This window comes from Oncorhynchus mykiss, chromosome Y, assembly GCF_013265735.2.
Source record: "Oncorhynchus mykiss isolate Arlee chromosome Y, USDA_OmykA_1.1, whole genome shotgun sequence".
In the NCBI taxonomy this organism is placed as follows: domain Eukaryota; kingdom Metazoa; phylum Chordata; class Actinopteri; order Salmoniformes; family Salmonidae; genus Oncorhynchus; species Oncorhynchus mykiss.
In genome coordinates, this window is record NC_048593.1 from 24,151,765 (window position 1) to 24,178,507 (window position 26,743).

The 26,743-nt window shown below is 42.7% G+C and overlaps 1 protein-coding gene across 2 annotated transcripts in view; it reads right to left on the reverse strand.

Moving 5' to 3' along the window:
• Window positions 1–26,743, reverse strand: part of arrdc1b (arrestin domain containing 1b) — a 69,009-nt gene that overhangs the window by 24,807 nt on the left and 17,459 nt on the right. For both annotated transcript variants that reach the window (XM_021590984.2, XM_036967977.1), the window contains one exon: window positions 223–333. In XM_021590984.2, the coding sequence (XP_021446659.1) occupies window positions 223–333 (111 nt within the window). The remainder of the gene's footprint in view (window positions 1–222; window positions 334–26,743) is intronic.

Sequence of the window (26,743 nt, forward strand, 5' to 3'; positions counted from 1 at the left end):
TTATACTTCAGAATGATCACCACTATAAAAAGTTCAAAACCGCTTTTTAGGACAAAAACCTAATCGAGCGGCAGAATGCTACATTATTTTCACAGCATTTTATAATTCAACAGAGATGAAGAGGGCTGCAACTCGACCAGCCTCTATTTAGATTCTCATTCTATATGTTATACTCTATATATTTTGTATCAGTAGCCGCAAAATGGCTTCCATAATCCTCACCTTTGTCAGCTACAGACAGTGTGCTGCTGAAGTATTGCTCTTCCAGTGTCCACGACGTGTCGTTCATTTTGTTGGAGACCCCACATGATCCCAGGCAGTTCACCTTAATGGCTGGAATGGAAAGAAAGAAAGGATTCAATCAACTGTGCAGTTAACTAACTTTGTCTATCATTCATAGTTCTCTAAAATGGGTGTTTCCATTATGAGTTTTTCTATCTGTCATGAGTTGGTATATGGATGGTATAAACACCAAATAGCAGAGTTTTCAATGAATGGTGTCTATAAATATGTTTTGCTGTTGACAGGAAGCCACATGTTCAACATGAACCCCTTTAAATTAAACCCTTGGCCCTGGTGTGCTCACTGTGCTGTGTAAAAATAGCAGCACTAAACATTCAATAGCGAGGGGTTTGTAGAGTGATCTGTATCATAGACTGGAATAGCCTCACCACTCACCTGTTCGATGGGGCTATTGAATATGTTACTAAGAAGCTAATGCAAGTAAATTCCAATTGCTAGCCTATAATCGGGGAAGCCAGCCACCCTTGCCCTATCGGGATAGGCAGACTCTACATCAAACTTCAGATAAACCCAAACTTTTCTGGGTAATATTATCATTATGTAAGTAAAGGTCAACCTAGACGTGTTCCAGGAGATTTTTATCATGTTTAATGATGTAGCATACATGCAGCCACTACTAATCTATGATAAGCTCCTATCTCTCCCCAGAGGGTTAGTGTGATCCTCAGAGGGATCTGAGAGTGACATCATGATCACACCGCACACAGCAGACACAACACATGTGACGTGATGTATGGAGAGGCTCTGTGTGGTTTAAGGACCGCTGTGTTGAGTTCCATACTAGGCTTGGGTGGTAAATTGTATATTGGGGTATTTGGAAAACTTCACAGGATGGTTTTTCCAATAGCGTCAATACTGTCAAAACAATTTCTTTGAAGTTGTTCAATATATTTTAATATTTAAGGCTACTTTTTAAGCTAATAAATACGTAGAGTCAACTTGTGCAATATGTTAGGAGATAAAGCAGATTCCATCCTTCATTTCATTGGTCACATTATTTTACAATATGAAGCTTACAGTAGTTCCCCAGAACAGTTGAGCCAGTCATATGTTTTGCTGTAAAAAGCACAATGGGTTAAATTTTGCCATTAGCGGCGGCTGCTGCTACTGGGTAGGGTGGCTCTATTCTCTCTTGGTTGTAAATAATCAAACAAAACAGACACTTGATTGTATTGTGTAGTTAACAGATGGAGAACGTGGAGGAAACAGCGAAGAAACAGTATCAGTGTTTGCCAATATTCATATGAAACAAGTGTCGAATGGGGACCATTTTGTGTCCAATGATTGTTAGAAAAATCCATTCTGGAAAAATAATTCTGGTTGGGTAAGCCTGGGGGATGTTCTAAAGCCCAAGTCACCACACAGCACTGCATTACAGCACATGTCAATGGCTGTAGGGGCAGCAAGTAGCCTGGCGGGTAGGACCATTGGGCTAGTAAGTGAAAGGTTGCTGGATCGAATCCCCAAGCTGACAAGATAAAAATCTGTCGTTCTGAGCAAGGCAGGTAACCCACTGTTCCCTGGGCGCTGATGACATGGAAGTTGATTAAGGCAGCCACCTGCACCTCTCTGATTCAGAGATTTTTCAGTTGAATGCATTCAGTTGTACAACTGACTAGATATCCTCCTTTCCCTGTAGTCAGAGCTCTGTCTGACTCTGTCCATATCTCTCAGAACTGAAACCTGTTGATAATGTGCAGTGGAACACCATGTGCACACAAGGTCACGCTCCTCCTCTCTTATAGCATCATGTTCCCTCATTGCCTCACATTGTCAAAAATGGAGGGAGAAAGAGAGGTCAGAGATGGAGAGATCTGTACAGGGACGGAAGTGGTAGCATATGACACTGCGCAGTTATGGACTGTGTGACCGAGTGACACACACAAGTAGAAGATAGCTCACTAACTCTACTGTCACCAGTGGAGGGGAGCCATCTCTAATCTGCTAACCCCACCACCACAGCAGATATACTGACTGTAAGGCAGCACATGACTTCCTGTGTCAGCAGAACTATATGCCTTCATACACCTACCAGCAGTGCCTACAAGAATCACTCACACATAGTAATGTTAACAGAAGTTTAGCAGTCTTGAGCCATCCCTTATCAGATCACACATGAAGTATTTACAACCTCTGAGCATCAAACAAACACAACAAATGATCAGAGAATTCATTGCTGGGTGGGAGAGAGGAGAGACTAGAGCGAGTTCTGACTCAGTGTCTGTCTTTGTGTTCACTCTAATATGCTGGAGTCCTTCCAAGGCCTATTCCACGGTTCAATAAGTGTAGGAGAAACAAGTCAGTAGGCGTGGAGAACACCGGCTCCATTTATTAGTTTCAATTTTCAACGTTTATTCTCCCCGTTCACAGGATACAGATTAAAGCTGATCCCCAAAGGATCAGCCAGCATAGGCTACTCCAGTACTGGAAGTGTTCATATGATCAGGACCTTGACAAACATGGATGGTTGTATCATAAGTAGAGGTCGACCGATTACGATTTTTCAACGCTGATACCGATTATTGGAGGACCAAAAAAGCCGATACCAATAATGTAATAATGACAATTACAACAATACTGAATGAACACTTTTATTTTAACTTAATATAATACATAAATAAAAATCTATTCAAATAAATAATGAAACATTCAATTTGGTTTAAATAATGCAAAAACAAAGTGTTGGAGAAGAAAGTAAAAGTGCAATATGTGCCATGTGAAAAAAGCCAACGTTTAAGTGCCTTGCTCCGAACATGAGAACCTATGAAAGCTGGTGGTTCCTTTTAACATGAGTCTTCAATATTCCCAGTTAAGTTTTAGGTTGTAGTTATGTAGTTATGTAGAATTATAGGACTATTTCTCTCTATTCCATTTGTATTTCATATACCTTTGACTATTAGATGTTCTTATAGGCACTATAGTATTGCCAGTCTAATCTCGGGAGTTGATAGGCTTAAGGTCATAAACAGCGCTGTGCTTCAAGCATTGCGAAGAGCTGCTGGCAAACACAGGAAAGTGCTGTTTGAATGAATGCTTACTGCTCGATCAGACTTAATTACAATATAATAAACACACAGAAATACGAGCCTTAGGTCATTAATATGGTCAAATCCGTAAAAACTTATTTTGAAAACAAAACATTTATTCTTTCAGTGAAATACAGAACCGTTCCGTATTTTATCGAACGGGTTGCATCCATAAGTCTAAATATTGATGTTACATTGCACAACCTTCAATGTTATGTCAGAATTATGTAAAATTATGGCAAATTAATTACGGTCTTTGTTAGGAAGAAATGGTCTTCACACAGTTTGCAAAGAGCCAGTCGGCCCAAACTGCTGCATATACCCTGACTCTGCTTGCAAAGAACGCAAGAGAAGTGACACAATTTCCCTAGTTAATATTGCCTGCTAACATGAATTTATTTTAACTAAATATGCAGGTTTAAGAAAATATACTTGTGTATTGATTTTAAGAAAGGCATTGATGTTTATGGTTAGGTACATTGGTGCAACGACAGTGCTTTTATTTGCGAATCACCCGTTTGGCGAAATAGGCTGTGATTAGATGATAAATTAACAGGCACCGCATTGATTATTAGCAATGCAGGACAAGCTAGTTAAACTAGTAATATCATCAACCATGTGTAGTTAACTAGTAATTATGTTAAGATTGATTGTTTTTATAAGATAAGTTTAATGCTAGCTAGCAACTTACCTTGGCTCCTTGCTGCACTCGTGTAACAGGTGGTGATTAAGGAAGCGTAGGCTGAATATACTTTTGTCAAATTTTATGATCATTATTTTATTTGTAATTTTTTTTTACTTGTGCATAAGGCATATGTTTTGTCCATGTGCAATATGATTTCATAGGAAGACAAAAGTCACTTTTTTTTTGGCCAAATGCCATAAGAAATGTCCAAATGCAATATGATGGTGGGGCGGAAAACAGTCTCCTCGTGGAGTGCAATGTAATCGGCCATAATTGGCATCCAAAAATGCAGATTACCCCTTTGTTATGAAAACTTGAAATCGGCCCTAATTAATCGGCCATGCCGATTAATCGGTCGACCTCTAATTATAAGCACTCCTTATCCCTTGGTTGAGAGCTTAGAATAGTTCACATTTTCTTCCCCTTCCCTACTTCTTTGTGTAGGTTTGAAGGACTTTTTGTCTAGGACCTATTATACCTGACATTACAACCTTTCTCCTCTTCCCACAGGAATGTCTTTGAGGGCACACTTTCATAGAAACTATTATGCAATATTGCATTACAGTTTGTAATGTGTCTGTGTTCTTTCAAACATTTTACATTTTAGTCATTTACCAGATGCTCTTAACTAGAGCGACTTACAGTAGTGACTGCATACATTTTAATACTTTCTTCATACTGGTCCCCCCGTGGGATTCGAACCCGCAACCCTGGTGCCATGCTCTACCAATTTAGCTACACAGGACTATAGAACCTAGAGTTCCTGTGATTTGACATGGATTTTTAAACCTTTGGTTAATGTTATTGGCCTAGTTAATCTTTTGGTACATGCCTAGGTGGGCAATGCAACTATCTTGTTGGGAAGAAATCTCCTCGGTAACAGATAGAGGGTTGCCCTGACAGTGCAACCAATCAGGGCCATGATATGAAGTCATTCAGTTAGAGAACATGACCCCTAGTGACATCCCTGCATGGCAACAATGAGTCAGCGTGTGTGTCAGGAGAGAGGAACTGGCAGGGAAAACAAAAGACAGACTTTGGGCTGATAATGATATTTCCTTGTTTACGAGCACCCTTAGAAGGGTTTCAACTGGTGGGGCGGAAAACAGAGGAGCTACAGTGGGTTTGTTTAAGGTCTGGCATTTAAGAGAACAATAAAAGACAGCGGTAGCTCGTTTTCCTCCAGCCAAAACAAGGAGCGGAACTGTGGCTCAAACAAGGGGAGGATTGTATCTGTCCAGAGGCTGGTATTTCATCACAGCTAGATCAGGAGTATTAATGAGCAGATTAAAAAGGTCTGCTGAATTTATTGGGAGACCAGGAGGAACATTCCATGGATGTTCTCAGAGTCTTAGAGGTCCACGTGATGTCAACAGTAGCATACACACCCACACATATACACACAAGTTCACATAAGATAAAGCATCCTAAGATAAAAAAGGGTGGTACCTTTAAAGGAGCCAAATCCACGCTGACTTCCCCTAAATAAAGAAAGGTGTTTGCAACAAGAGAGAAAGCTGAAGACTTGATACTCCCTGTTGAGATCTGTCCACCTTCACTTTACTTGAATGTTTCTATTCACCGCACATATCACTTAAGTTACAACACCAATGAAAACCTGTAGACTCCAGTTTTACATGAGGCCCATTAGCAGGGCAGAGATCACTCGTACTTCGTCATTTTCAACATATCCCATCCTTACACTCCAGTAATCCAATGCCACGCTCACTATCCTCATTAAATCTTAAAGAGCTGCAAACAATTAGAGAGCCTCTTGCTTTCAGCTAGCTAGCTAATGTTAGCTGGCTGGCTGGCTCGACTATGCAAGTAACCATTTCAATAGAATGTTCATGATGTCACTGCGACAACTGTCATAAGACGTAGCTGGTAAATTCGCTCTGGCTATCTACTCTGATTTCAAAGCACTCATCTGAGTGTGCCAGAGCGCAGAATAACTGACGAATTTACGAATTTTCGAACGCTCAACACCCGTTGAACTGGTCAGTAAAGGTTGGCAAAAAAGCGTAATTACATTTTTGCCAGCAGCACATTTGTAGTCACCAACGCTCGGTATAACATAAAAATAACGTAACCAGCTCTGCTAGGGCTAGTAAAATGTTCAGAGTGAACTGTTCCCTCATTTGTGTCTGGAAGTAGCTAGCCAACGGTAGCCAGTTAGCTTGGGTGCTTGACTGCTGTTGTTAGGTCAGAAAGCTCGATCAACCCTACTCCTCGGCCAGTGTCCAGTGTGAGCTCTGAAAGTTCTGTGTTTATGAACGGACAATTTGACAAAGCTCTGAGTTTATGAACGTCCAGAGCGCACTCTGAGCACACTCTAGCACTCCAGATTGAATATATGATCACACCCATAGTATAAACCAGCCTTTAGTCTGAAATATTTGGTTGTTTAGTACATGGCCTCACATGTGTCTCCTTAAAGAGCTGGGTGCGGCCAAGGCTTAAGAGAGTGTGAACGATGCTGAATGGGTGAAGACTAATAAGAGCTCTCTAATACTAAAGGTGTACCAAAACATTCAAGAGACATTTTCAAACAAAATAGGTTACAAGTTTATCAACTTTCAAAGCAGAATTACTTACTTTTTGTTCCTCCTGCAGTATATGATATACCATTTTCTAGCTCTGAGTATCTACTTTTATCCAATGTAAAAGACACAATTTAAAATTTTGCCAAATAAGATTGAGCCGCATCTCTCACTTCTCCATGCTCACAGTGAGGAGAGGGAGTCCAAGTGGCTTGCTCACACAGCAGCCGACAGCAAAAGTGGACAAGCAGATACTTTCATAGCAGGAATACAAAATAATGCATAGGCTATTACTGTTGATCAAATTGTTCTAAAACCATTAGTCTATCTGCAGGAATGTTGTATTACAAAATCAAAGAAAATGACTGGCTTATGCAAAATGCTTCAGTAAGAGGAAGGCAATGTCGGTAACTTTCTGTTTATCGTCCTAGCTCTAATTGAGAGTATAGTGGTCAGTAAGTGCTCATGCCTGACTCCTCATCTCTGTCTGCTGACTGGCCATAAAAGAAGGGGCAGAACAGACATCCATCCCCCTTCTTAATCTCTGCTGATTTCCACTGATACCATTATGTGCTCTTTGGGGATAACCAAACTTCTCAGGTCATGAGGCCTGGACCTGAGCCTAATTGGGGGGAAATGTTTGGGGTCTGGGCACGGTGCTACTGCAGGAGCACCCAGAGTGAAAACTTTAGGTTATGACTTTAACCCTGTTTCTCTGATAGTATAAGTGAGGTATTTCACTATGGGATACACCCCCAGTGTATTCATCAGAAGCCTTCATTGCACTACGCCAGCCATGATTGGCTGGACGTCGAGAAGTGTGCGTCAGAGAGGGGTACCCTATAAAAGGACAGACGTAGCATCTCCTATTTGGAAAGGTGTTATTTAGTGAGCGCTTTACCCGTGTGAGGTTTGGTCCAGGAAGCGAAAAACTCATCACATTTTCTAAACTCCTTAGTCCTGTCCATGTTAATTAATTAATTTTTATTTAACCAGGCAAGTCAGTTAAGAACACATTCTTACAATGACGGCCAGAAGGACAACCATCTCTGCAGCACTCCACCTACCAGTGGCCAGGCGGAAGCCACAACTCAGTAAAAGGCACATGAGAGCCCGCTTGGAGTTTGCCAAAGGGCACTTAAAGGAATCTCAGGCCATGAGAAACAAGATTCTCTGGTCTGATGAAACCAAGATTGAACTATTTGGCCTGAATGCCAAGTGTCACGTCTGGAGGAAACTAGGCACCGCTCATCACCTGGCCAACACCATCCCTACAGTGAAGCATGGTGGTGGCTACATCTTGCTGTGTGGATGTTTTTCAGCGGCAGGGATTGAGACTAGTCAGGATCGAGGGAAAGATGAACGGAGCAATATACAGAGAGATCCTCGATGAAAAACTGCTCCAGAGTGCTCAGAACCTCAGACTGGGGTGAAGGTTCACTTTCCAACAAAACAACGACCCTAAGCACACAGCCAAGACAACGCAGGAGTGGCTTCGGGACAAGTCTCGGAATGTCCTGAGTGGCCGAGCCAGAGCCAGGAATTTAACTCAATCAAACATCTCTATAGAGACCTGAAAATAGCTGTGCAACCAAGAAGACTCGAGGCTGTAACCTCTGCCAAAGGTGCTTCAACAAAGTACTGAGTAAAAGGTCTGAATACTTATGTAAATGTAATATTTCCATTTTTTATTTGTAATACATTTGCAAAAATGTATAAAAAAAATGTTTTTGCTTTTTCATTATGGGGTATTGTGTGTAGATTTTGTGTAGATTGATGAGGGAAAAAATCTATTTCATAGATTATGTAACGTAACAAAATGTGGAAAAAGTAAAGGGGACTGAATACTTTCCGAATGCACTGTATGGTGAACAATATGTTTGGAACATCGAATCTCAGTAGAACCACTGTTTCGAATTGTAATATATATACACACTGAGTGTAAAAAACTTTAAGAAGAAGACCTTCCTAATATTTTGCCATGAGAACTGCCTCAATTTGTCGGGGCATGGACTCTGCAAGGTTTCAGGGATGCTCCACAGGGATGCTGGCCCATGTTGACTCCAATGCTTCCCACAGTTGTGTCAAATTGGCTGGATGTCCTTTGGTTGGTGGACCATTAGAGATACACACGGAAAACTGTTGAGCGTACCAGCACTTACGTATCATGATAATATCATAAAATTCCCAGCTTTAATTCACACACATAAACACACAATCGCTTTGCATGCAGGCGCATAATAATTGACCTACTATACCAGAGGAAATGGTATATGCAAAATACCTCAGACCCTTCTGTTAGCCTACTACCTTCTACTACTGAATAAAGATACTCTTGGTTACTCTCACCCAGACTTATCTTGGAGGAATTGCAATTTAAATGCAAATATTTCTTTATCTATCCCAGGCCCTGTGGGACCTTAGTTGAACCGACAGCTCCTGCAGTCCTGTCTGTGCAGGATTCACTTACAGGCATTTGAACTAGATCATTAGATGAACTTACTGTGTGCTCTTTGAGCGTTACTGAGAGACAGAGAGAAGGAGATGGAGTGGAAGGGAGAGAAATACGGCAACAGTACGCTTTAACTTGAAATTAAAATTACTTTGACAAAATTTGAAACGTGTAATATCTGAAAACGTAGATAGCTAGCTAGACTATCTTACCCGAATACATGGGTGGGTATACATGGATGGACACTTCTCCCTCTCTTTCACGGATGCCATGGTGGCCTTAGTTTGAAGATGTAATCCGGAGACAGGTGTTTTATACAACAACCTACTTGCATACTTGCAATCAAACGGCAGAACATTAAAAAAAACAGCGTTAGAAAGGATTACCTACACATACTGACCAGCTCATGTTATAGACAGAAGCGTGCAACATGGCAGACCAATCCGAACGCATCTTTCGACATGTCCAGCCCACCCATTATCTCAGCCAATCATGGCTAGCAGGAAGGTTCCTGTCTTTTTCTGTGGTAAGGCTCGTAATATTGTATTTACAGTTGGCATACAAGTTTGTTATTAAAGCACATGAAAGTTCACATGTTACAGAGGAATTAATGCCCAAAAATGCATTTAGATTTTTTATTTTTATTGACGTTTTCTGTGAGTATATAATTTATTTTTCACCTCTTAATGTTGAACTCATGGTACCACTTTTCAACCGGAGTAGGCTGTAGTATGGTTTTGATGCACCCGCAGAGTGGAGCAGAGCGAGCTATTTGCAGTGAATAGGTCTAGGCTTTTTGTAGGACATTAGCCTACATTTACTGACATATTATTTAATTACCCTACATGGCTATATAGCAACAATATCATATTTAGAGTTATCAATCTAGATAAGTGTTTTGAGTTCCCTCTATCTCAGGTGGTGAATAATATAGCCTATAGGGACCAATATGCACAAAGTTGTTGGCAAATCCTCTGAAGAGCCAAAAATACATCTCATAATTCTGGATCCTATTTTGACATGTTTGAAAATATAAATCATGCATTTCCTGGATATGTTAGATGAAATAGCTTACTTTTAAATCATAGGCTACCATCTCAGTTGTCTTACTTGGCACTGTAAAAAAAAAATCATAGAGTGTGGCTAAGTCAGGTAGGAGACCTGACCTGCTTACTGTGGAGAGAGAGGGACCGTGCAGGCACCATGTTATGCCGTGAGGCGCACGGTGTCCCCGGTGCGCAGGCATAGCCCGGTGCGGTACATAGCAGCGCCTCGTATCGGCCGGGCTAGAGTGGGCATCGAGCCAGGTGCCATAAAGCCGGCTCAGTTCATCTGGTCTCCAGTGCGTCTCCTCGGGCCGGGGTACATGGCACCAGCCCTACGTATGGTGTCCCCGGTTCGCCAGCACAGCCCAGTGCGGGCTATTCCACCTCGCCGCACTGGCCTGGCTACGGGGAGCAATTCAGCCAGGTATGGTTGGTCAGGCTCGGTGCTCGAGACCTGCAATGCGCCTCCACGGTCCGGCCTATCCGGTGCCGCCTCCACGCACCAGCCCTCCGGTGGCAACCCCCCGCACCAGGCTGTCTCTCCGTCTCCTCCCTACAGGTGCTCCCGCCTGTCCAGTGCTACCAGTCTTCCTCATGCCCAGCGCTGCCAGAGGCTCCCGTCTGTCCTGAGCTGCCAGAGTCTCCGTCTGTCCTGAGCTGCCAGAGCCGCCCGTCTGTCCTGAGCTGCCAGAGCCGCCCGTCTGTCCTGAGCTGCCAGAGCCGCCCGTCTGTCCTGAGCTGCCAGAGCCGCCCGTCAGTCCTGAGCTGCCAGAGCTGTCCGTCAGCCAGGAGCTGCCAGAGCCGTCCGTCAGCCAGGAGCTGCCAGAGCCGTCTGTCAGCCAGGAGCTGCCAGAGTTTCTCTCAATCGCCCTTCACTCCGGAGCTGCCGGAGTCTCCCGCCTGTCCGGTTCTGCCGGAATCTCCCGTCCAGTTGGGACCCATGGCGAGGGTCCCCAGTCCGAGGTCCGGGGGGGGGGGGGGGGGGTACTGTCACGGTCTGACCTTAGTTATTTTGTTATGCCTTTGTTTTAGTATGGTCAGGGCATGAGTTGGGTGGGTGGTCTCTGTTCCGTTTTTAATGTTGTGTTTGCGTTTGGCCTGGTATGGTTCTCAATCAGAGGCAGGTGTCGTTAGTTGTCTCGGATTGAGAATCATACTTAGGTAGCCTTTTCTCACTTGTGTTTCGTGGGTGTTTATTTTCTGTGTTTGTATTTCACCGTTCAGGACTGTTTTAGTTTCGTTCTCGTGTTTTGTTGTTTTTGTTTGAGTATTCGTTTTCATTAAAAGAGAATATGAATACTTACCACGCTGCACCTTGGTCCTTCTCTCCATCTCCTAACGACGAGCGTTACCGATTCGTTTTTTGGAACCTTCCGGTTACTAGTCCAACGCTCTAACCACCTGCCTTACATTGCACTCCACGAGGAGCCTGCGTGGCAGGCTGACTACCTGTTACGCGAGGGCAGCAAGAAGCCAAGGTAAGTTGCTAGCTAGCATTAAACTTGTAAAAAACAATCAATCTTCACATAATCACTAGTTAACTACACATGGTTGATGATATTACTAGTTTATCTAGCGGGTCCTACGTTGCATATAATTGATGCAGTGCCTGTTAATTTCTCATCGAATCACAGTCTACTTCGCCAAACGGGTGATGATTTAGGACTGTCGTTGCACCAAACCTAACCATAAATATCAATGCCTTTCTTTAAAATCAATACACAAGTATATATTTTTAAACCTGACTTAGAGATGCCACCCCGTCAGATAAAATACGGAACGGTTCAACTCAAATCAAAGTTTATTTGTCACGTGCGCCGAACCTTACAGTGAAATGCTTACTTACAGGCTCTAACCAATACTGCAGGGGGGAAAAAGTATGTGTGTCTCGGTGTGGAGGTAAGTAAAGAAATAAAACAACAGTAAAAATACATTTGAAAATAAGAGTAGCAAGGCTATATACAGACACCGGTTAGTCAGGCTTATTGAGGTAGTATGTACATGTGGGTATGGTTAAAGTGACTATGCAGATGGGACACAATGCAGATAGGCCGGTTAGCCAATGTGCGGGAGCACTAGTTGGTTGGGCCAATTGAGGTAGTATGTACATGAATGTATAGTTAAAGTGATGCATATAAGATAAACAGAGAATAGCAGCAGTGTAAAAGAGGGGTTGGGGGGGGTCACACAATGCAAATAGTCCGGGTAACCATTTGGTATTTCACTGAAAAAATAAACGTTTTGTTTACGAAATGATAGTTTCCGGATTCGACCATATTAATGACCAAAGGCTCGTATTTATGTGTGTTATTATGTTATAATTAAGTCTATGATTTGATATTTGATAGAGCAGTCTGACTGAGCGATGGTAGGCAGCAGCAGACTTGTACGATTTTAATTCAAACAGCACTTTTGTGCGTTTTGCCAGCAGCTCTTCGCAATGCTTCAAGCATTGAGCTGTTTATTACTTCAAGCCTATCAACTCCTGAGATTAGGCTGGTGTAACCAATGTCAAATGGCTAGCTAGTTAGCGGGGTGCGTTGTAATAGCGTTTCAATCGGTCACGTCACTCGCTCTGAGACTTGGAGTAGTTCTTCCCCTTGCTCTGCAAGGGCCGCGGCTTTTGTGGAGAGATGGGTAACGATGTTTCGAGGGTGGCTGTTGTCGATGTGTTCCTGGTTCGAGCCCAGGTAGGGGCGAGAAGAGGGACGGAAACTATACTGTTACACTGAAAATACTAAAGTGCCTATAAGAACACCCAATAGTCAAAGGTATATGAAATACAAATGGTATAGAGAGAAATAGTCCTATAATTCCTATAATAACTACAACCTAAAACTTCTTACCTGGGAATATTGAAGACTCATGTTTAAAGGAAACACCAGCTTTCATATGATCTCATGTTCTGAGCAAGGAACTTAAACGTTAGCTTTTTTACATGGCACATATAGCACTTTTACTTTCTTCTCCAACACTTTGTTTTTGCAGTATTTAAACCAAATTGAACATGTTTCATTATTTATTTGAGGCTAAATTGATTTTATTGATGTATTATATTAAGTTAAAATAAGTGTTCATTCAGTATTGTTGTAATTGTCATTATTACAATTAAAAATAAATAAAAAAATTGGCCGATTAATCTGTATTGGATTTTTTTGGTCCTCCAATAATCGGTATCGGCGTTGAAAAATCATAATCGGTCGACCTCTATCTCAGATCATGAGAAACAAGATTCTCTGTTCTTTTATCTCCTTAATCCTGTCCCATTGCTACAACTCCAGTATGGACTTGGGAGAGGCGAAACACAATCCAGCCAAGCTGCTCTGCTTCTTGACACAATGCCCGCTTAACCCGACACCAATGTGTCAGAGGAAACACTGTACACCTGGTGACCGTGTCAGTGTGCAATTCGCCCAGCCCACCACAGGAGTCGCTAGTGCGTGATGAGACAAGAATATCCCTGCCGGCCAAACCCTCCCTTAACTCGAATGACGCTGGGCCAATTGTGCTCCCCCCATGGGTCTCCCGGTCGCGGCCGGCTGCGACAGAGCCTGGACTCAAACCAGGATCTCTAGGGTCACAACTAGCACTGTGAGGCAGTGCCTTAGACCTCTGAGCCACTCGGGAGTCCCTAAGATTGAACTCTTTGGCCTGAATGCCAAGCGTCACGTCTGGAGGAAAGCTGGCACCATTCCTACGGTGAAGCATGGTGATGGCAGCATCATGCTGTGGGAATGCTTTTCAGCGGAAGGGACTGGGAGACTAGTCAGGATCGAGGGAAAGATGAACGGGGCAAAGTACAGAAAGATCCTTGATGAAAACCTGCTCCAGAGCGCTCAGGACCTCAGACTAGGGCAAAGGTTCACCTTCCAACAGGACAACAACCCTAAGCACACAGCCAAGACAACACAGGAGTGGCTTCGGGACAAGTCTTCCAATGTCCTTGAGAGGCCCAGCCAGAGCCCGGACTTGAACCCGATCGAACATCTCTGGAGAGACATAAAAATATCTGTGCAGCGACGCTCCCCATACAACCTAACAGAGCTTGAGAGTATCTGCAAAGAAGAATGGGAGAAACTCCCCAAATACAGGTATGCCAAGTTTGTAGCATCATACCCAAGAAGACTCATGGCTGTAATCGCTGCCAAAGGTACTTCAACAAAGTACTGAGTAAACGGTCTGAATACTTATGTACATTTTATATTTCCGTATGAAAAAAACCCAAATATTAAAGTTTTTGGTTTGTCAATATGGGGTGTTGTGTGTAGATTGATGAGGGGGGGAAACGATTTAATCAATTTTAGAATAAGGATGTAACGTAACAAAATGTGGAAAAAGTCAAGGGGTCTGAATACTTTCCGAATGCACTGTATATTATTGGAAGAGTATGCAGTTCCCCTCCACACATTTCCCTACCAAGCATCCTCTGTCTGAGCCAGTCTGGCCCACAGCCGAGCCATTACAAACCATGTAACAAAACTGTAGAGTCGGCTACTCTTGGCATCCTCGCTCTCCTTTTAAGACTTTGTACAGGCCTTGTACATTTCCACCAACCATCCTGCAAAGTTAAAATAAGAGCCAGAGGTAGGCCTAAACCCTGCCTTGCCTTTCAGAGGGATTTATTTGCAATATGGGATCTGCTTTGATTGTGTACATACAGATAAGGCACAGCAGCATGATGAGTATATGTTAAATCATCCATCAAAAAGGCAGTTTTTCCAAATGTTGATTGTGACTGATTGCCATTATGCTTTTGTCTATAATGTTAATCTTTGAGCCTTTGGAATTAGGATTATATCATATGGCCTATATAAAACTATGTATAGCCTACTGTACAAACTGGTTTGTTGCCTCGTAGTATCTTGTAAAAATCAGATAAAATAAAATCCTAATTATGTTACACATTGTTGAGTTGGAGGACCTGCTGAATTATTGTGGAAGAAGTAGATTGTAATTTGAGGAAATATGTAAAGTCTATGCACATCAATGTGTCTATGTAAAGGCCTGTTCAAATACTCATCAAACTAAACTACTTCAACTACTACTTCAACTACTACTTCAACTACTACTTCATAGCATTTCTTAGAATCCTGAGAAGTTCAAAAACGGGTGAATGTTGTTACTCTTGTATTTACCCAGGTGCACCAATAGGAAACAATCATGTCAGTTTGGGTCATGTTGCGTTGAATCCTTAAATACTCAACCTAATAATAATAAGAATAAGAATAATACTAGATTGGATTTATATAGTGCTTTTCTACCAACATGGATAGTCAAAGCACTTTACATAGTAGGGAGAAACTCACCTCACCCCAAATGGGTGATGCACGGTGACCATTTTTGTGCCAGAACACTCACCACACATCAGCTATCAGGTGGTGAGGTGAGGAGTGATATATGCCGATTAGGAATGAGGGGGATAATTAGGTAGCCATGATGCAATTGGGCCAGGTTGGGAATTTTGCCACTTGATCTAACATACAGAAAACTAGGTCAAATAAAGAAATGAAAGAAACCTGATAAATGCATTTTGAGCATGATTCCATTACCATACAAAAAAATTACAAGTAGCATAAACTGTTGTGTGACCTGATGTAAACTAGATGGAGATAAAGAGACTCCTGAGGCAAGAGGAGCCTTTGTTTTGAGAGGAGAGGGGGAGGAGAGGGGAGGGCTATCACAGGTGGAGAGGTGAAGGGGGAAGGTAGAAACCTCCTCTCTCCAGTGGCCATTGATCAGAGTTGGTGTCATGGTAACCAACACATTACCTTCACACACACACACAACAGCTGCTGGCTTGCTTACCTGTCTCAAGTGATAGTGGCTATTATACACTCAGTGTACAGTGTGGTCTTGTGTGTAGTGTAGTCAGCTCAGATCCATCAAACCACCCATTCTGTGTCCAGCAGTAGAGAGTGGTTCTGTTAACTGTGGAATGTGTGACATTCCAGACAATCTTCCAGCTCCCCACCACCCCCAACACAACCTCTCCCATCCCTTCTGTCTACAAGGGCCTCTGTCTCCAAGGATGGGTGAACCCTGGCCTTTCAAGACAATCATTCCAAGGCTTGATCAATGTTTGGATCCTTGTTATCATGAGGGTTACAGGAAACCAGATAGTTCTGTGAGCTCATACAGCCTTAAACAATACAACACCAGGCTAAGTGCCTGTCACATTATGTCAAGTTAACAACAGAGAACAGCACACGCTAACTGGAAAATCCACTTGGTGTGTAGATAATGACAATCAAAATGTAATCTGTATCTCTAAGCAGGAAACCAATGTCTCTGTCTCTTACACAATGTACAAGTGGTAGGTGACTCATCCATCTCCACCCAGGAAGGGTTTGATCTCTAGACTAGTTACAGGTAACTGCCAAAATAAATGAAACACTTGCCCATTATTTTGGCTACCATGGATAGAAGAAGAAGAAATCTCAGTGACTTTGAAAGAGGGATCTCAAAAGTGCATGGAGGGTTAAAAGAGTGTGTGTGTATATGTGTGTTTCAGTCACAAGATCTCAACCCAATGGAACTCTTATGGGAGATTCTTGAGCGACACCTAAGACAGCATTTTCCACCACCATCTTGTGGAAGAATGGTGTCACATCCCTCGAATAGAGATCCAGGCACTTGTAGAATATATGCCTAAGCGCATTGAAGCTGTTCTGGCTGCTCGTGCTGGCCCAACGTCTAGAGCTGGGACGATAAACCGAAAATTTGCCACCGTGCCTGCTCCATGCCTGCTCCACTTACTCATTGCTAGCTGTAGCCTGTCCTGAGGAGAAACTGCACTCCCTTGGGAGTCTGGGCTGTATCGTCCCTTATGTTGCATAGAAGTTAACACACTTGAATAATGCTACAAGGCATGTACATTTTTTTAAAAAACTTAATTACTGTTCACACAACAATGCCCATTAGCATTACAGGCTAGAACACTTTACAATGCAAGAAGATACCGGTAGCTTCAAGCTTTGTAGGTCAACATTCCTTGCTAGCTTACAACATCAATTCACTACCCATAGTACAAAACAGTGATAATGCAAAATATTGCTGATTTCAAAGTTGATTGTCACCAAAAACATTATTCATTTTCTTCATCTCCCCTGCCTCACATCTCTCAATATCATCTTCTGTGCGTGAGAATAACGTATAGAAACAGTGCGCACTTCCATAAAATAAAGGGTTGATTCTTCTATGGAAAAGCTGTTGATCAGTACAATAAAATAAGTCCCAAATGGAAGGGAACTGTTTTTCCTCTGTAGCCTCTTGAAATCAACCAAAACAAGCTCAATAACTCAATGCATCCACACCTATTGAATATGCATTCACCTGTATTGTGAATAAGCCTAGGCTACATCTTGATTTACCTAGTTCCTTAATAGACTCGAGATTTACAATTCAAATAAATGATTACCCTTATGTTATGTAGTTAGATTGATTAAAAAAATATATGTCAAATTGATTGTATGATTGTATAATTGATTAATTCATTAAAAAAAATAACATTTAAAATGTAATAATGAACTCAAAAGATCTGTCTGAATCAAGTGCCATTCTCTGACTTTGGCTAATATGCCTTTTTTTTTTGCTGTGGTATCGTTTTGGTAACGAGTATCGTGATGGTATAGAGCAGAGTTATGGACTCGAGTCACATGACACGGACTCGAGGCTGACTCGAGTCACAAACTTGATGACTTGAGACTCGACAGAAAATAATTTAACTTGAGACTTGACTTGGAGCTTTAAGACTTGGGACTCGACTTTGACTTGAGACTGATGACTTGATCTTATCTAGCCAGGTTTGGCAATGTTTTGTCACTCATTTTGTGGCACAGAGTCTACATGGTTTACTCTACACACAGCCAGAGACAGTAGCAGCACCATCGCTCTTACAAAACAACCTGCAACAGATTGGCACTGACTGGACCAGCAAACTGTCAATCAATACAGGTCTGGTGGCAAGCTAGCAAACAGATTGCTGATTTGCTGTACAGCTATAGGATTGGGTTCAGCGCAAAAGTCAAATTATAGGAAGAGAAGATTGCCGTAATAAATAAATATGCAGTATCAACATTTTTGGGGGGGATCAAGAAAATTAACTTTTTACATTGCAAGCCCATCAGTAATGGGTCAATAATTACTAGCATAGGCCTACTGGTATTTTAGGAAGTAACAAATGCTTGAAATTGATAATTTACTTATGAAGCTTGCATTTGGAATTTGATTCAAATTAATTATTACTGTGGCAAAGACGCACCATAGTTCAGAGATTCGTACGTCTGTGTCCTATGTCTCTGACATTCTGGTTGTGCGAAATAGAATCACACGTGCCTCAGTGTGCATAGAAATATGTTACGTGGCCTGCAATCCACGCTTTGGAGTCAGAACGTTGAATAAGATACATTTATTGTTCTATGTATGCATTGTGTTGAAATATCATTAATAATCATTAAGTCTTATTAAGACAAATGCATCAGTGTGGAAATTGCCTTTTACATTGTAGAACCAGTTTGTTTATTGGTTGTAATTGCCAATTGGGTAATTGTATGGGTCCTGGGGGCCAAATGCTTATATTATGTAAGCCTACCGTTTGAGCTCCTGTTAGACAGATTCCATTTGGTTTTTCAAGGGGAGGATGTACAGTCTTGCCCTCTACCTGTGTCCGTTCAAATATGACAGGTTAATCCGGATACAGAGGCTATTTTTTGGGGCTATTGCCGGTGTATATTTGTTAAATCTACATGTATATTTTGTATGATATGGCACTTTCACCTTCAGATCACCATGACTTGTAAATAAATCTACACGCTGAGCATGTCAACCTGCCTGCCTTCTGCTGGTTTCATGCTCTTATGACTGCTACCAGGACAATATTTTACAATTAGCTTACATGGGCTAATAAAAATGTGTTGTACAAACAATTATGAAAAGGGCTGTCTGGTAGCCTCAATAAATAGACAAAGATTTGTAGTTGAACAAGTCATTGCATGTATAGATTTTTTTAAACTTGATTTAAGACTTGACTTGAAAACTTGTGACTCGACTTGCTCTTAGAATGCACGACTTTGACTTCACTCGAGTCTTGACCCGTTCTACTTGGGACTAGACTTGAGTCTTGCTTGTGACTAGAATAATAGTGACTTGGTCCCACCTCTGGTATAGACTATTGTGATACTAAACCTGGTATCGAAGTCAGAATTCTGGTATTGTGACAACACTAGACCATACCGATCACTTATCGCTGGTATTTTGCTTCTATGTGACCCGTTTCAAGAAAATAGGCGTATGTCACGGGTCACTACTTCACACAAGAGCCATTTGAACGTAATATTTTGTTTTATCAAAATGAGCATTTTGGCAGAAATGCCTTCTGAGACATGTGAACTTTCATGTGCCGTAATAACAAACTTCTATACCGTCTGTCAGAGATGTTCACAAGTCTTTGAGGTAGAGTCCAAGTCAAGTCTCAAGTCTTTTAGGGCCAAGTCTAAGTCAAGTCTCAAGTCCCTTTTGGAAATGGCTTTCTTCCTGCTGTGGGTTAGGTCTATAAACCTTGTAAATGATTTGAAGAGACTCTCTTGTTCATTAGTCCAAATTGTATGAAAGAAAGCACATCAGGCGCTATTTAAATCAAAACAATTTACATTAATAAAAGTCATTGTAAGGGATATGAAAAAAAGCAAACATAACATTTTAAAGTGCATGGGTATTTTGTGGCAGACATTGTCTATATTTCAATTCATTCTGTCACACAAACAGAAAAGCTGTAGATGAGGGAAGATAAATGACAAGTATAAATGTAAACCAAACTGACAAGTGTTCATAACTGCACTAGTAAAGTGTCCTATATATCAAAAGTAATGACCTTTAGGGGCTGGTAAAACCTTGGATCATTGCTATTCTAACATCCGCGACGCATATAAGGCCCTCCCCCGCCCTCCTTTCGGAAAAGCTGACGACGACTCCATTTTGTTGCTCCCTAACTACAGACAGAAGCTAAAACAAGAAGATCCCGCGCTGAGGTCTGTTCAACGCTGGTCCGACCAATCTGACTCCACGCTCCAAGACTGCTTCCATCACGAGGACTGGGATATGTTCCGCATTGCGGCGAACAACAGCATTGACGAATACGCCGATTCGGTGTGCGAGTTCATTAGAACGTGCATTGAAGATGTCGTTCCCATAGCAACGATTAAAACATTCCCAAACCAGAAACCGTGGATTGATGGCAGCATTCGCATGAAACTGAAAGCGCGAACCACTGCTTTTAATCAGGGCAAGGTGACCGAAAACATGACCGAATACAAATAGTGTAACTATTCCCTCCGCAAGGCAATCAAACAAGCTAAGCGTCAGTATAGAGACAAAGTAGAGTCGCAATTCAACGGCTCAGACACAAGAGGTATGTGGCAGGGTCTACAGTCAATCACGGATTACAAAAAGAAAACCAGCCCCGTCACGGACCAGGATGTCTTGCTCCCAGGCAGACTAAATAACTTTTTTGCTCGCTTTGAGGACAATACAGTGCCACTGACACGGCCAGCAACCAAAACATACGGACTCTCCTTCACTGCAGCCAACGTGAGTAAAACATTTAAACGTGTTAACCCTCGCAAGGCTGCAGGCCCAGACGGCATCCCCAGCCGCGCCCTCAGAGCATGCGTAGACCAGCTGGCTGGTGTGTTTACGGACATATTCAATCATCCCTTATCCCAGTCTGCTGTTCCCACATGCTTCAAGAGGGCCACCATTGTTCCTGTTCCCAAGAAAGCTAAGGTAACTGAGCTAAACGACTACCGCCCCGTAGCACTCACTTCCGTCATCATGAAGTGCTTTGAGAGACTAGTCAAGGACCATATCACCTCCACCCTACCTGACACCCTAGACCCACTCCAATTTGCTTACCGCCCAAATAGGTCCACAGACGACGCAATCTCAACCACACTGCACACTACCCTAACCCATCTGGACAAGAGGAATACCTATGTGAGAATGCTGTTCATCGACTACAGCTCAGCATTTAACACCATAGTACCCTCCAAACTCGTCATCAAGCTCGAGACCCTGGGTCTCGACCCCGCCCTGTGCAACTGGGTACTGGACTTCCTGACGGGCCGCCCCCAGGTGGTGAGGGTAGGTAACAACATCTCCACCCCGCTGATCCTCAACACTGGGGCCCCACAAGGGTGAGTTCTGAGCCCTCTCCTGTACTCCCTGTTCACCCACGACTGCGTGGCCACGCACGCCTCCAACTCAATCATCAAGTTTGCGGATGACACTACAGTGGTAGGCTTGACTACCAACAACGACGAGATGGCCTACAGGGAGGAGGTGAGGGCCCTCGGAGTGTGGTGTCAGGAAAATAACCTCACACTCAACGTCAACAAAACTAAGGAGATGATTGTGGACTTCAGGAAACAACAGGGAGCACCCCCCTATCCACATCGATGGGACAGTAGTGGAGAGGGTAGTAAGTTTTAAGTTCCTCGGCGTACACATCACAGACAAACTGAATTGGTCCACCCACACAGACAGCATCGTGAAGAAGGCGCAGCAGCGCCTCTTCAACCTCAGGAGGCTGAAGAAATTTGGCTTGTCACCAAAAACACTCACAAACTTCTACAGATGCACAATCGAGAGCATCCTGTCGGGCTGTATCACTGCCTGGTACGGAAACTGCTCCGCCCACAACCGTAAGGCTCTCCAGAGGGTAGTGAGGTCTGCACAACGCATCACCGGGGGCAAACTACCTGCCCTCCAGGACACCTACACCACCCGATGTCACAGGAAGGCCATAAAGATCATCAAGGACAACAACCACCCAAGCCACTGCCTGTTCACCCCGCTATCATCCAGAAGGCGAGGTCAGTACAGGTGCATCAAAGCTGGGACCGAGAGACTGAAAAACAGCTTCTATCTCAAGGCCATCAGACTGTTAAACAGCCACCACTAACATTGAGTGGCTGCTGCCAACACACTGACTCAACTCCAGCCACTTTAATAATGGGAATTGATGGAAATTGATGGAAAATATATCACTAGCCACTTTAAACAATGCTACTTAATATAATGTTTACATACCCTACATTATTCATCTCATATGTATATGTACAGTGCCTTGCGAAAGTATTCGGCCCCCTTGAACTTTGTGACATTTTGCCACATTTCAGGCTTCAAACTTAAAGATATAAAACTGTATTTTTTTGTGAAGAATCAACAACAAGTGGGACACAATCATGAAGTGGAACGACATTTATTGGATATTTCAAACTTTTTTAACAAATCAAAAACTGAAAAATTGGGCGTGCAAAATTATTCAGCCCCCTTAAGTTAATACTTTGTAGCGCCACCTTTTGCTGCGATTACAGCTGTAAGTCGCTTGGGGTATGTCTCTATCAGTTTTGCACATCGAGAGACTGAATTTTTTTCCCATTCCTCCTTGCAAAACAGCTCGAGCTCAGTGAGGTTGGATGGAGATGCATTTGTGAACAGCAGTTTTCAGTTCTTTCCACAGATTCTCGATTGGATTCAGGTCTGGACTTTGACTTGGCCATTCTAACACCTGGATATGCTTATTTTTGAACCATTCCATTGTAGATTTTGCTTTATGTTTTGGATCATTGTCTTGTTGGAAGACAAATCTCCATCCCAGTCTCAGGTCTTTTGCAGACTCCGTCAGGTTTTCTTGCAGAATGGTCCTGTATTTGGCTCCATCCATCTTCCCATCAATTTTAACCATCTTCCCTGTCCCTGCTGAAGAAAAGCAGGCCCAAACCATGATGCTGCCACCACCATGTTTGACAGTGGGGATGGTGTGTTCAGTGTGATGAGCTGTGTTGCTTTTATGCCAAACATAACGTTTTGCATTGTTGCCAAAAAGTTCAATTTTGGTTTCATCTGACCAGAGCACCTTCTTTCACATGTTTGGTGTGTCTCCCAGGTGGCTTGTGGCAAACTTTAAACGACACTTTTTATGGATATCTTTAAGAAATGGCTTTCTTCTTGCCACTCTTCCATAAAGGCCAGATTTGTGCAATATACGACTGATTGTTGTCCTATGGACAGAGTCTCCCACCTCAGCTGTAGATCTCTGCAGTTCATCCAGAGTGATCATGGGCCTCTTGGCTGCATCTCTGATCAGTCTTCTCCTTGTATGGGCTGAAAGTTTAGAGGGACGGCCAGGTCTTGGTAGATTTGCAGTGGTCTGATACTCCTTCCATTTCAATATTATCCCTTGCACAGTGCTCCTTGGGATGTTTAAAGCTTGGGAAATCTTTTTGTATCCAAATCCGGCTTTAAACTTCTTCACAACAGTATCTCGGACCTGCCTGGTGTGTTCCTTGTTCTTCATGATGCTCTCTGCGCTTTTAACGGACCTCTGAGACTATCACAGTGCAGGTGCATTTATGGGGAGACTTAAATACAATCCACCTGTGTGTAATCATCATCATTAGTCATTTAGGTCAACATTGGATCATTCAGAGATCCTCACTGAACTTCTGGAGAGAGTTTGCTGCACTGAAAGTAAAGAGGCTGAATAATTTTGCACGCCCAATTTTTCAGTTTTTGATTTGTTAAAAAAGTTTGAAATATCCAATAAATGTCGTTCCACTTCATGATTTTGTCCCACTTGTTGTTGATTCTTCACAAAAAAATACAGTTTTATATCTTTATGTTTGAAGCCTGAAATGTGGCAAAAGGTCGCAAAGTTCAAGGGGGCCGAATACTTTCGCAAGGCACTGTATATACTGTACTCATCTACTGCATCTTTATTTAATACATGTATCACTAGCCACTTTAAACTATGCCACTTTACTCATCTCATATGTATATACTGCATCTTGCCTATGCCGTTCTGTCCCATCACTCATTCATATATCTTTATGTACATATTCTTTATCCCTTTACACTTGTGTGTATAAGGTAGTAGTTGTGGAATTGTTAGGTTAGATTACTCGTTGGTTATTACTGCATTGTTGGAACTAGAAGCACAAGCATTTCGCTACACTCGCATTAACATCTGCTAACCATGTGTATGTGACAAATACATTTGATTATAAAAAATATACTAAAATATACTTACTGACCATGACATTTAACAGAAATACAAGTAGCAAATTACATCCTGTGCCCTAAGACGGAGAACATTTCTGTTGCAGACAGTTTACATTTCAGAAAGATCAAGTTTGTCAGCGTTTTTGCACTGAGCCTGACATGATGAGGGCGCATGATGAGGCCTCCATGACTAAACACTCTCTCCACTGGGGCACTGGTGGCAGGCACAGCTAACACTTGAAATCGATACGTTCTTGTCTGCATATTTTTTTGACATTCTAGAATGCTTTTCAGCCCTCTGGATTAAACTACTTTGTGTTACAATGCCGCCTGTTCAAATGAAATCAAATTGTATTAGTCACATGCGCCGAATACAACAGGTGTACGTACACCTTACAGTGAAATGCTTACTTACGAGCCCAAAACCAACAATGCAGTTTAAAATATGGACAAGAATAAGAGATAAAAAAGAAAAAAAAAAAAAAGTAATTGAAGAGCAGCAGTAAAATAACAATAGCGAGACTATATACAGGGGGGTACCAATACAGAGTCAATGTGCGGGACACCGGTTAGTTGAGGTAGTATGTACATGTAGGTAGAGTTATTAAAGTGACTGTGCATAGATGACAACAGAGAGTAGCAGTGGTGTAAAGGGGGGGAGGGGACAATGCAAATAGTCCGGGTAGCCATTTGACTAGATGTTCAGGAGTCTTATGGCTTGGGGGTAGAAGTTGTTCAGAAGCCTCTTGGACCTAGACTTGGCTCTCCGGTACCGCTTGCCGTCGATGACTAGGGTGGCTGGAGTCTGACAATTTTTAGGGCCTCATTCCACGGCCTGGTATAGAGGTCCTGGATGGCAGGAAGCTTGGCCCCAGTGATGTACTGGGCCGTTCGCACTACCCTCTGTAGTGCCTTGCGGTTGGAGGCTGAGCAGTTGCCATACCAGGCAGTGATGCAACCAGTCAGGATGCTCTCGATGGTGCAGCTGTAGAACCTTTTGAGGATCTGAGGACCCATGCCAAATCTTTTTCAGTCTCCTGAGGGGAATAGGTTTTGTCGTGCCCTCTTCATGACTGTCTTGGTCAGCTTGGACCATGTTAGTTTGTTGGTGACATGGACACCACGGAACGTGAAGCTCTTAACCTGCTCCACTGCAGCCCTGTCGATGAGAATGGTGGCGTGCTCGGTCCTCTTTTTCCTGTAGTCCACAATCATCTCCTTTGTCTTGATCACGTTGTGGGAGAGGTTGTTCTCCTGGCACCACATGGCCAGGTCGCTGACCTTCTCCCTATAGGCTGTCTCGTTGTTGTCGGTGATCAGGCCTACTACTGTTGTGTCATCAGCAAATGTAATGATGGTGTTGGAGTCGTGCCTGGCCGTGCAGTCATGAGTGAACAGGGAATACAGCAGGGGACTGAGCACGAACCTCTGAGGGGCCCCTGTGTTGAGGATCAGCGTGGCAGATGTGTTGTTACTTACCCTTACCACCTGGGGGCGGCCCATCAGGAAGTCAAGGATCCAGTTGCAGAGGGAGGTGTTTAGTCCAGGGTCCTTAGCTTATTGATGAGCTTTGAGGGCACTATGGTGTTGAACGTTGTGCTACAGTCAATGAATAGCATTCTCGCATATGTGTTCCTTTTGTTCAGGTGGGAAAAGGCAGTGTCGAGTGCAATATTGATTGCATCATCTGTGGATCTGTTGGGGCGGTATGCAAATTTAAGTGGGTCTAGGGTTTCTGGGTGTTGATGTGAGCCATGACCAGCCTTTCAAAGCACTTCGTGGCTACAGACGTGTTCCATGTTATCTGACAGAATGTACAACAAAAACTTATCCCAGTACTGACTTACATTGTTCACAAGTCTCTCATCTAGAATCCAAGTCAAGTCTCAAGGCAACTGATCGCGAGTCTAAGTCAAGTCGCAAGTAATTTTGCGACTTAAGTGCAACTCGAGACAGAGTCTCGGACTCGAGTTTCCATCTCTACCATCTGTAAATACAAATAAAATTGTTAAATTACGAGCCTGGTTGGTTTAGCCACATAAAAAGCCAGCAACATTCCTGCTAGCCATGATTGGCTGAGATAATGAATGGGCTGGACATGCCAAGAAATTAGTTCAGGCTGGTCTGCCATATAGCAAGCTTCTGTCTATTTGAGCTGGTTAGTATGTGTAGGTAATCCTGTTTTATTTTTTTTATTTTTATTTCACCTTTATTTAACCAGGTAGGCTAGTTGAGAACAAGTTCTCATTTGCAACTGCGACCTGGCCAAGATAAGGCATAGCAGTGTGAACAGACAACACAGAGTTACACATGGAGTAAACAATTAACAAGTCAATAACACAGTAGAAAAAAGGGGAGTCTATATATACATTGTGTGCAAAAGGCATGAGAAGGTAGGCAAATAATTACAATTATGCAGATTAACACTGGAGTGATAAATGATCAGATGGTTATGTAAAGGTAGAGATAGAGATATTGGTGTGCAAAAGAGCAGAAAAATAAATAAATAAAAACAGTATGGGGATGAGGTAGGTGAAAATGGGTGGGCTATTTACCAATAGACTATGTACAGCTGCAGCGATCGGTTAGCTGCTCAGATAGCAGATGTTTGAAGTTGGTGAGGGAGATAA